Consider the following 12,670-nt stretch of genomic DNA (forward strand, 5'->3'; position numbering starts at 1 on the left):
GGTCTGTGGATTCATCTGTTTAATATAGGGATATAACATTTTGTCAATACTAGGCACCATAAAATGTAAACACAATTACTGTCATAAACCTGGATATACCTTCAAGGATTGAAAGTGGCTTTGTTTAGTTACCCTGTTTGCATATAGTGCAGAGAAAGGTCTTCACGTTATTAGCACTATGTACATAAGAGGAGGTCCAGATTACAAGAGAGGCAGATAAAATTTGAGTTTTTTAAACATTTGCTAAACTAAGTTTTGTAGTAACATCCAGGTTTATCTTCCTTTCACTAACCACGTTCCCTGTTAAGCACATCATAACAACAGCACAGTGAAGTGAATGATGAAACAAAAGATTTTGATACACTAGAAAACAGTGCTCAGTGACACATTTACATTCTATTTATATGATTAAACATTTGATCATACAGTACCTTCCTACAGGATTACCGGCTAATTTGGGGGTGGGGTTTATACTGTTAGAGGTATTACTAACATGATAACTACTTCCCTTATATGCAAACATTAGAGCTATAATTTTATCCAGAGTAAAACTGATTATGCAAGTTGACTGAGCAGCTTCTCAAATAACGTGGTTTACGAAATCATGGGAAATGAGCGAAGCTGCCCTTGACATAAAATGGTTTCTCAACCTGCTTTTCACATCAAATTTAATCCGTACGGACCAACCCGGTCAGTCAGATAATTCCTAATATGAACAAATGGGGAAAAAGAAAAAAAAAATATTATGTACATGAATAAACAGGGGAACTAGATGCGTTTTAGCAAGGAATGTCAGGTGGTAGTTCTGGATGAAACTTGCAGTGCAGTTTTCATTTCCACAGCTGTGTGCTGAGAGTCTGACCCGACGAGCTTCCAGACCAGCCTGCCGTTGTGCTGGGGGGCTGGCCAAAACCCACTGCGGGGTTCGTACTGCTGATACTCATGCCGGCCATTTGCTGATTCATCTGTGAAACATGAAAAACTTATTTTATGAGGTTTGCTTCACTTTTAATTCCTGTTTAGACATTTTTAAGTTATCCTGTTTTATTAGAAGCTGCCTTTATTTGAGGTTAGTCAAAAAGATAACGAAGTTTAATAGCAATTACAGAAGTATTTTTCATTATTATGAAAAATAAAGCACAGGGGTAAAAGGAGACTACCACTTATTTCCCTAGAGAATGCAAATAGCTATTTATTTTTTTTAGCATTGTCCATAAAGTGATCTCAATCATATTTATTCATTTTTTTTTAACATTTATTTATTTTTGAGAGAGCATGACTGGGGGAGGGGCAGAGAGAGAGGGAGATATAGAACCCAAAGCAGGCTCCAAGCTCTGAGCTATCAGCACAGAGCCCCACGCGAGGCTTGAACTCATAAACTATGAGATCATGACCTGAGCTGGTCAGACGCTTAACTGACTGAGCCACCCAGGCGCCCCATATTTATGCATTTTCAAGAGTCTATTTCTTGTCTCCCAAAGATTAACCGCAACTGAGAAAAACACCAAAGCAAAGCAGGGTTTGAATTTGTATCTGAGTCTACTATTCTGAGTTTCAACTATATCAGGATGTGCTTTAACAAAAGGACTGAGGAAATTTTAGAAAGCCAAATACTCCAAAACTATGAAGTGTATGGGACAGCTATTATTCTGTCTTCATTAAAATCTTAAATGGTTCTATATACTTCCCATGAAAAAAACAGCATAAAGCATACATTTTCTTTTGCTTAGTTAACCACTAAACATCTAAAATTAATTTTCATTATATAAGGTATAAGACAACCTGTATTTTTCTTCCAGACTAGAATCATATATGTATATAACCATCCTAACCCTTTCCCTATGGTACTTACTCTTACTTCTAAGACTGATAAGGAAAGGCAAGATTTATCACAAAGTACAGAGTGGATTTAAAATCTGTGCTCAGCGTTGGAATGTATTCTTAATAAAGGTCATTAATGGTCTTGCAAAGACATTGCTGATGAGGCATAAGTCTCCACGTCTTCATACCAACTAAAGGATGTCATAACCACTTTGTTGGCCAACAGATTCCACTGAGAGGTGCTGGAAAACACCCCTCAGCAAGCCAAGCCTGAAAGTAACTCTTTGCTGGTTCATCTAGCACCTTAACTTTGAGCTGGGTGTGCCTCAGCATTCTGGGTACACAAAAGCTGTTACTGACATTTGGTACTTGAGGTTCCCAGAGGGTAGACACCAATGTCATACAGATAATTCCTTTAAACAATGACAGTAGTGGCACCTGGCTGGCTCAGTTGTAGAGCATGTGACTCTTGGTCTCAGGGTTGTGAGTTCAAACCCCATGCTGGGTGTGGAGATTACTTAAAAAAAAATCTTTAAAATAGCGATAGTAAAAGCATTCACAGGATATACAGTGATTTTTGGTAATGTTAATTATCACCATAGACTATTCTCTGAAGCTCTCAAGGTAAAACAGCTGAACAGAAACAAGGATCCCCCTGATGGTAGAGGAACATCAAATCAGAACTGTAAAGGGAAGAGGAGCTGGAGCATGAACCTAAATCTAAGGGTCTTTGTCTATGCAGAAAAGTCAGAATGGAGTGCTAAAACAGATGGAAAGAAGTTTTACTAGAATATTAGCTCTTGGCTTTAAATTAAGAAGAAATGGGATTTTGTAATGTAAGGGGATGTCTGAGGCAAATACGGACCTGTCCATAAGGAAAAAGGAAACCCAACTTTACAAAGGGTTTTTTTTTTTTTTTTTAATAATTTATTTCTAGGAGAGAGAGAGAGAGAGGCGTGAGCAGGGGAGGGTCAGAGAGAGAGGGAGACACAGACTCTGAAATAGGCTCCAGGCTCTGAGCTGGCAGTCAGCACAGAGCCCGACGCGGGGCTCGAACCTACGAACCGTGAGATCATGACCTAAGCGAAAGCCAGACGCTTAACCGACTAAGCCACCCAGGCGTCCCTTTACAAAGGTTTTTAAACGAACAGTTTTTATAAAGCCAGGGGCAGTAGTAGGCATATGACATGGAGAAGAGCCTAGATAGATCCCTTACAAAACAGTGCTTTGAGACTAGGAGACTGGATATTTTCCAAATTTGTCAAAGTTACCAAAACAAACCCAAAATTAGTAGTGAAAATAGGCTGGTCAAAGTGGACTATAAAAATGCCCACCAGGGAGCTGGGTTGAAGCTTGGTGCTAATTTCACAGGTAGCAGAGAGGCAGTCTCTCAAGATGCCCAAGATAATTTCTAGCTGTTACAAACGGGATGTTCACCAGTATTATAATCTGAAATGAAAAAATGCTTAACACTGCTTTACAGAATACTTTAAACATAGGGCCAGTGACAGCTCATTTGTCCCTCTGATGTAACTTCATAATATCTACAGTTCTCATCTGATACAACATGACCTGTACGCACATCTTTCTGTCACGTTGTTATATTTAAATAAAACCATTCAGAAAATGAATCCCATTTCTTTGATTTCGGAGATGCACTCCCTACCTGTGAGAGGTTCCACTGGGGCTGCTGAGCTTGCGGCAGGCCAAACTTACTCTGGGGCGCACCCATCTGTCCCACCATTCCTCCGTGGGGGCCGACCACATTTGGAGGAAGTGGCATCACACCAGTTTGTGCATTTCCCATAAACCCATTGGGCATGGGCACGCCCACCATCATGCTTGCACTCTGTCCCATCACATTTCCTAGGAGGCCAGGAGCTGCAGGTGCAGGCACAGGCACGCCCATTGGTGGAAAGCCTTGAAATGCAGTCGGTGCTTGTGAGGTAAATGGTATATTTGTGGGTCCCATAAACACACCTGCATTTTAAGAACCATGAAAAGAAAATGAATGAAGAAAGCAGGGCTACGATATACAGCTACACTCACTTCTATACTCACAGAAAAAGGATCGCCATCTTCCTGAACAACCCACAGCAAAAATTTTAATTCCAGTCTATTCCTACTGCTCAGACCAACTCATACCTACACCCTCAGAGCTGGTCACTTCCCGAATGCACACAGATCAGTTACAAACCTGAGCAAATTGAATGAGGATAGATAGATCCTATGCAAGAGCCATATAAACTCCGTGGCATGAGATTATGTGCTGTTTGTGCTGACGTGCACGGCTGGTCTCCCACTATCAAACATGCAACTGAGAGATGACGGTGTCTAGCTTTAATGGAAGCAAGTGTCCTAGAATTCCAGCTCCTTATTTAAGAGGGAGTGGATCTGACAGATTCATACTATGTAAACAATAGATCTTATTGTGCTAGTCTTTCTTTATAATTATTAACTCAGTTTTGGCATTCATGTGGTAATTCAGACTGCTTACTGTTTACTTACAGAGAAAATACCATACTGCACACAAAGTTGTAAACTTCATGCAAATCAAAATAATTCTTCAAAAACAATCATTGTCCTGTAAGCTTGTGAAACAGTATTAAGTGATACATGAACAGCTTGTTACTTCTAAATGAATAAAGTTTTGTGAATCCTGTATGTGCTTTTTAATTCTAATGCTTCATATCAGTTTTGTAGTTGCACAAATTGCAAAGAAGCACCCAGTACACAGAAAAATAGGAAGAAATAATATTATAGCACAAAGGATATATGCTTCTAGTAATGTTATTGCAATTCACTGAAAGCAGATTTGGAAATGAATTACCAGGAGTACTCTGCTGCTGAATGGTTCCTGTGCCGTACAGAGATAAGATGGAATCTTTGGAGAGTTGTTTCTTTGCTACCTCTTCTGACTTTGTAGCTTGCTCAGTGAACAGATCCAGATCCCCAGATATTACTGTAGACAGAGTGGCAGCTGCAGGTATAGAGGGCGTTCCCTGAGACAAATACCAAAACAAGCTGTCAAATTCTGCATACTAACATATAGTTCTTCCCTTACTTAAAATGTAAATGAAATTAGAAATTCCAGGACTGTAGACAGTAATATGGTGACATTAGAGAGGATCATTCACAAGTCCACACAAAACCAACATCTAGGATGAAGGTACAATGTTTCCTATTTTGAATCTGTTAATGTAAGAGAGGTAAATCAAAGCTCTTTCATAATAAATTGTGTTTACCTGTTAAACTGACACTGCATTCTTGCCCGTCACACCCTTGACCACAGTGGGTTTGACAACAGTATGTGGCTGCTGTGTGAGGACCACTATTCGTGGGAGAGGCTGCGGCATCCCCTTCAGCAACTACTATTTCAAGGATCTGGTATCCCTTAGAATAAAGAACTACAGCAGACTGCAAGAGGGTCCTGCAAAGGCTGATTTTATCTTTGGAAAAAAAGAAAAGCCTTTGTTTTTCAAAAGCTGTGAAGAGCCAAAAATTAAGTCCTCCATTAAGAGAAACCTCGGGCTGCACGCAGTCCCAGTCCCAGGAAAAGCCTCAGACTGTTCAAGGCTAAAGCCATCCTCAGACCGCCCTCAGTTCAGCTAATCAAAAAGTAAAAAGAAACATTCCTATGGTCTGAGTCAAGGCTGGGAACTGCAGATACAAACTAGCCAATTTCTCACCGCTTGTCTAAACCCCACGTGGGACCTTTGAACTCACCTCATAATTGGTCATTTTCAAAGGATTCTCAAGAGTCATGATTGGGTCCCACCAAAAGTAATGAACACCTCAGAGATACTGTATGGTCAAAGCTGTAATTATAACTGGTGCTTATGTGATGATGCTACATGTACTGTAACACCCCCTTCCCTTACTCCTTAAAAACCCTGTTCGCTATTGTTCTTCGCTTCACTTTGCTGCCATGACACCGGCAGGCTGGTGAGCCCCTGCTCGAGCTTGTAATAAAGACCCTTTTGTACTTGCATCGGTGCCGGCTCCTTGGAGGTCTCTGGGACTCGCGATTCGGGCACAACAGCTGCATCATGTTTTTGTAAACCTAGATCAGTTTTAACCACATTAAAATGTTTCTAGTCTATCCAGAAATGATACAGCAAAACTTCAACCACCTATGCTCTCAACCATATCTTCATTCCACTTTTGGACAAATACAAATAAATATTCAGATACTTAATATAAAAGAAAAATGTTAACCTATATCTACACGCAGATTATACAATCACAGCTAATAATCTCACTTTAATGACCTCTGCAGTCATTATTCAATCACACATTTGTTTACATGAAATTGTTTTAGATATGAAGAATTTCAAAGAATTCTAAGAATGGTAAAAACTGGGTAAGGGTCTTCTCAAACTATAGAATAAGGTGAGTAGTAGGCAGAAGTTAACAATCATGTAAATAAATTTGCCTTAGTTTTTAAAAAATAAAAAATTTAACATTTTGTCTAAAAAACCTAGCAATAAATTACCATCCAAGCACTGAATTCACAAATTTAAGAACAGTTGAATCTACTGTGACAAATTAAGCAATACTTGAGTTTTGAGATCAAAAAGTCACTTAATTTTGCAAAAGATCTGAAATGTGTAAAAGCTGGGACACAGTAGAGTACCGAGTATGACAGCGCACTGGAACAACATCCTACCTGAGTTACCAGGGATGCAGGAGAAACTCACAGAGACTTACGACAAGTGTGCTGGAGCCAGCCTGCCAGGACCAGAACTCTAGTCCCACTGCTTGCTACACTGTGCCCTTAGACTGTCAATCTCCACCGCTGTCTCTCTTCTGTAAACTTGGGAGATACGACTTAACCTTACAGAGTTGCTTGACTACCACAAGAAGTGCTCTGCACAATGGCAGAATTAAGCACACAATGTTTATTGTTAATGCTGTCAGGTAATGAAGCAGCCATCACACTAAGTAATCTTTTCATAATGTTTAGTTTCTGTTCAGACTAAGAACTTACTCAAAATCCTGAGCTCTGTTCCCTGTGGAAGAGATGAAACTACAAGAAAATCCAAAATGGCTGGGAAACCTATTACAGTAGCCTCCTTGCAACCCCCTACACCCTTTCCAAGATATAGTACAAGTACCCTGGGGATGCCGGAATGCTGGGAGCCACACTGGCCTCGCTGGATGACAGTCACAGCAAGGAAATGGTAGTGTTTGCACAGCTCCTGCCATGAGAAACGAAAACTGTAATCTCCTTCTGCTACTACTGGCTCATGTTGGAAATGAGCCTGCTGGTATTGACCAGGCCTCACAATATTCCAAATCAGACCGATATGCCCCACACAGATTCCTCATAAGGAAAAGCATATTCCTGCCTTTTCAAAAGATTTCAGATGAAAGCACTGTGGATGATTGTCAAAAGGCTCTTCCTATGGGCCTTGCAGATCCAAGATTTAGATAATAAAGGGGGTTATGAACGCAAGAGTTGTAATTGAGCCTGGCCCTGAGACAAAGAGCCTAATTTAGAGTTAAGGACAGATATCCACCCCCACCCAACTGTTTCTGCTTGGAGCAGAGACCCCCAGGCATCTTTGTTGATCAGTATTTGGAGTGACTGATTCTGGCCTCGAATATGCTGATTGCACCCTGTGAAGGATAAAAATAAAAAGAACTTTTTTCGTGATTATGGGAGCAAAAATGGTTTCCTGAAAGACCTGTTTTTCTTTTTTCTTTTTCTTTTTATTATTAACGTTTTTTTTATAATTTATTCATTTTTGAGACAGAGAGAGACAGAGCATGAGTGGGGAAGGGTCAGAGAGAGAGGGAGACACAGAATCCGAAACAGGCTCCAGGCTCTGAGCTGCCAGCACAGAACCTGATGCGGGGCTCGAACCCACGAACTGCGAGACCATGACCTGAGCCAAAGTCGGACCTTAACCGACTGAGCCACCCAGGCGCCCCAAGACCTGTTTTTCTTAATACTTCTCCTTAAGCAAACAAGCTATGACTCCTGCTAAGAACTAACTTCACCCTTTTTATGCTAAAAACATTGTCTTGTATGCTAAAGATACCTTCCTTCCCCATAGGATAAGCATCTAAATCCCATACCTCAATCACTATTGATAAAGGTTATTCAGGAGTCTTCTACCAATCTATGTTCTGGAAAATTCTTACATATCAAAGAAATTTGTCATCAGAAATCATTGTCTAAGGCAAATGCCACTTCTGTGCTGTCCCCCAAACACTTAATTATAAAATAAAGTTGAGCCCCAGTCAGAGCAGAGATGCCTGCCTGGTGACCAGAAAGAATTTCTCTCATCCTTCCCACACCGACACTGTCCATCCTTCAGGGACCCCTGGACTGGGGCAGAGCTGGCCTCTGGCACCAGAAACCATGGATAGTACTGAAACCTGTACATACTGTTTCTTCCTATACATCCACACTTATGATATGTTTAATTTATAAATTAGGCACAGAAAGAGATTAACAACTACAAAATAGAACAATTATACTATAATAAAAGTTAGGTGAATGTGGACTCTCTCAAAATATACTGCACTCTTCTTACGATGTGAGGTGATAAAATGCCTACATGATGATTGATGAAGTGAGGCCCTGTGATGAGCACGAAGTTACTACTGATCACCTGGTGATACATCAGAAGGAAGAGCATCTGCTTCCGAACTGTGGGCAACTAAAATCACGGAAAATGAAACCACGGTCTCATAGTAGAGGAGCCTAATTAATATCTGCAAGCTCTAAATGTGTATTTCTTCTGATGAAGGTACATAAAATGGAACATCTACCTTTTAGACTATGGTCATAGTCTAAAAACAGACAAACCAAAGAGCATGCCTAGTAATCACTCCTATGTCTACTTTTTATTATTTTTTTTGGTGCTCCATTTGACAGCAGTGCAACTCCAGAATTAGAAAATAAGTTTTGTCTGTCAATTTACACTTTGGGAGACTGCAGAATCCTAAACAAAAGGTTCTCTGGCTGTCGGGATCCTAAGGCTGATCCAAGGTCATGGCACAGCACCTGTGCAGGTCTAGATACTGTTGGTTTAAGTGTATTATAGATAGAAGGAAAAGGATGGCTCCTGTAAGTCACCTTTGGGAACCCTGGAATGATTCCCTGGGAACTCCCTAATGCACATGTGCATTCTGTTCAGCTCAGTATTTCCAACCTCCTTCAGAAGACTACAGAGCCAAACAAGTAAATCTCTCTCGTCTTCACACGAGTAGGAAATCTTTTAATAAAATTTTTACTATGAATAAAATCAGTATAGGGTTCAGAGTAATTCCTATTTCTGTCTGATCAATTTTACGTAATAGAAACTCACCAAAATTAGTAAGTTACATAGCTAGACTGTATGTATAAATTGTGTAATTTAACCTGCCCTTCCCCACTCTCCATTTTTAAAGACATTATTTTGAAAACATGTCTGCATTTTACATGTAGTTCAGATGAAAAATAATTTTGTTCACCAAATATTATATAGGGCTCAATACAACTGGCACGGTTTTGGTCCAAAATCAATGTTCTAAAAAAAGAATTAGATGGGATTTAAAAAATCAACTCTGTTCCTCTTAGTTGTTGATGCAGAATGCACAAAGCATGAAGGCCAGAACAACCAATCCCTCATAAGGGTAGAAGCCACACCCCATATTGCTGGTTGTGGTGCTACTTAAGAGTTAAAAACGATTGTCTGCATTGTTCCACCTGTTTTGATACCCAACAGAACACATGAAGTACACCAACGCCTCAGATGTGGGTTCTATTCTCTACGCGGCTGCAAGGCAACTCTCATACTCTAATGGAATCAAAAGAAGTCGAGCAGATAAAACAGCCTCCCTAGAATGCTAGACCAAAAGAAACTGCTCTTCGTGCTCAGATTGTCAAATAACCTAATGCTTCTTTCTGAAGCCACAACATTAGCATTAGACAATTTTTACTGTCACATGCATGCCCATGCCTGCACAAATTCATAAGGTAATTAATGTTAATTGAAACAACAGTAGTAACAGTCCCTCTTTTTATGTTTTGGGGTAGAGGAGAAGAAGGAGCAAAGTCATAAAATAAAGCTATCTTTTCTGAAAATAAACATTAATGCTGCAGACAATTTTGAGAATTTAAGCTAATTCCTAAGAAATTTATTTGTTCAATTCTAGTGGTAATTATAAAATGACTATCATAACAAAAATATGCATACTAAAAGTGTAAGCAATTAGTCTTAATAAGATATAGATTCTTATTAAAACTTTCCACCCAAACAATTTTCATTTGGCTCAGTTTTTCTAGAGAAAAGGAAGTATTTTACCTCAAAAATTATGCTGTACCAAAACAGTTACTTACAAAGTATAAATTTAAAATAGAATTTTAAAGTTGTATGCTTCAGAGTAACCTACATTCCTAAAAGTTAATATCTTCATCTTTAAAAAAGATAAATACTTCATGGGATCACTTGTGTGTGGAATTTTTTTTAAAAAGTTGAATTCATAGAAAGCAGAATGGTGGTTACTAGCCCATGGGAGTGGAGGAAAAACAGAGGTTGGTACAAACTTCCAGTTACAAAATGAATAAGGTCTGAGGACCTCTAATGTGACCTCTAACATGTATTGTGTAACTGAAATTTGTAAAGAAAGAACTAAAGTAGAAGTTCTCACCAAAAAAGGTAAATATGTGAGGTGATGGGCGTGTTAGTTAACTTGATGGTGAGAATGAAATATACACTTTAAATATTTACCATTTTGTCAATTATACCTCATGAAAGCTGAAAAAATATTTAAAATATTAAAATTTATAATTTTAAAAAAGGAATGAAGGCAAAAAAATTCCATGTAATGTTAAGAATGCAATTCAAAATTTCTTTATCAATATGTGAAAAAAATCCTGATCATTAATATTATCCTAATTATTTTTTAAAAAATTTAAAAGTAGAAACATTGTATGTACACTATACTTCAATAATAAAACAATTTTAAGGCTAACTTAAAACAATTTATCTTCATAAAAAAGTACTGAATTTGCTACAATTTCTTATTCTTGGTTTTCCTGAACCAGAAATAAACACTATCTTGAGCATGGCTCAATAGAGCATAAAAAAAGAACTACTGGCTTATACGATCAATATTTATACACCTATGGTTAACTTTAAAACCTCTGAAGTCACCTTGTTAATCTTAGGTTGAAATAGTCTGAAATCTCCCACTTGTTCACTCTAAACAGTTTGCCTCAAGCAAGAGTCAGCACACTTCAAACAGTGAATATTTAGGCCTTGTGGGTCAGTGTTGCAACTACTCAATTTGCTTTCGTGATAGGGAAGCAGCAACAGGCAATATGTAAACAAATGGAATGGCTGTTGTTCCAATTAAATTTTATTTGCAAAATCAGGCTGCAGACTTAGTTTGTCAAGCCCTGGCCTAAACAACAGGAAGCTTTCAAATCAGAGACTGCTCAGACACAATTCTTCCAAAACTGAACTTTCAAGGCTTTTCAAAAAGGAAATAAGCAGTGATCATGTAAAACCATGTTCTTACTACATACCTGAGCTGGGGGTATGACAGTTGCAGGTAAGGGATTAGAAATCATTGGTCCAAAGATGTCCAGATCGTCATTCAGGGATGGCACCGTGGTTGTGTTCCCATTGGTCACTGGTGCCTCGGCAGGGCCATCTGAAAAGAACATAAATTCTCATCCTAAAGTAGATTCTCTTAAATTACTTGAAACATGACATTATTTTTAAAATTAATATATGGTTAAAAAACAGTTCAAAAATTGACAACAATATATATATCCCCCTTCTACCCCAGGCTTCTCTTTCCCAAAGAAACTATTTCCAGTTTTGTTTATTCTCTCATAAATACCCTTTATTCACCAGTTTCTACCTACAATATATCCAAATCCTGTTTTAACAAATGGTATTACACTGTTCACATTGTTTTACATCCTGATGCTTCCTTATATGCCAGGCACTGTTCTGAGTACATACATTAACTCATTTAATCCCCATAACCTTACGAGACAGACACTACTTTTGACATAACTGACTAAACTGGCATTTCAAACCATGTTCTTAATAAATAAGAATGCCTGCATGTGTGTGTTATGGATGACAGCATTTCACATCATGTTTACCTACGCTGGAAATAAATTTTGATGATTTAAAATGTTTGTAATATTGAATTTTGAAGTTATAATGTGGGGGAGGGTGTCTGGGTCGCTCAGTCGGTTAAGCGTCCGACTTCGGTTCAGGTCATAATTTCAGTCCTTGGTTTGAGCCCCACATCAGGCTCTGTGCTGACAGCTTTGGAGTCTGCTTTGGATTCTGTGTCTCCCTCTCTCTGGCCCTCCCCCACTTGCACTCTGTCTCTCTCTCAAAAATAAACATTAAAAATAAAAAAGAAAGTCACAGTAAGGGAAAAAACTGCACAGAAAGAAAAGCGTACACTGTGTAAATGGATTCTGTAGGAAATATGCACAAGATTTTGAAATAAACTCACTGTACACACAAGCATGGCCACATTCAGTGATGGCAGTACCAAGCCACTGAGCTGTACCGGGAAGGGAATTCTGACAGAGTGACAACATCTTAGATCAGCTTCTTACTTAACCTACCATTCAAAAACCTTTTTTCAAAGTTTGCCTCTCCTTTTTACATTAGTGCAGAATTTACCAAATGTAAGAGGTGGGACTTGGAGTGGGTTGCAGTAGAGAGAGTTTGCGAGCAAAGTGCAGGGATTGGGACACCTCAGTTTACTGTGGCCACAACCAAGTAACACTTGAGTGTCCCCACTCCAATCTCTGAGAGAGCATAAGGCAAGCTGACAGGCCACAAACACCCCCCCCCCCCCCCCACCCCCCCACCAA

General features: G+C 39.1%; 1 protein-coding gene across 2 annotated transcripts in view; it reads right to left on the reverse strand.

Annotated features, from left to right (window-relative positions):
• Window positions 1–2: 2 nt before the first annotated feature.
• SMAP1 (small ArfGAP 1) overlaps window positions 3–12,670 on the reverse strand; it is a 180,582-nt gene continuing 167,914 nt past the window's right edge. For both annotated transcript variants that reach the window (XM_077767238.1, XM_077767237.1), the window contains 4 exons: window positions 11,348–11,475; window positions 4,652–4,823; window positions 3,488–3,801; window positions 3–965 (listed from right to left, as the gene is read on the reverse strand). In XM_077767238.1, the coding sequence (XP_077623364.1) occupies window positions 831–965; window positions 3,488–3,801; window positions 4,652–4,823; window positions 11,348–11,475 (749 nt within the window). In that variant the 3' untranslated portion in view covers window positions 3–830. The remainder of the gene's footprint in view (window positions 966–3,487; window positions 3,802–4,651; window positions 4,824–11,347; window positions 11,476–12,670) is intronic.

Source organism: Crocuta crocuta, unplaced genomic scaffold (genome assembly GCF_008692635.1).
Source record: "Crocuta crocuta isolate KB4526 unplaced genomic scaffold, BGI_CrCroc_1.0 scaffold518, whole genome shotgun sequence".
Lineage (NCBI taxonomy): Eukaryota > Metazoa > Chordata > Mammalia > Carnivora > Hyaenidae > Crocuta > Crocuta crocuta.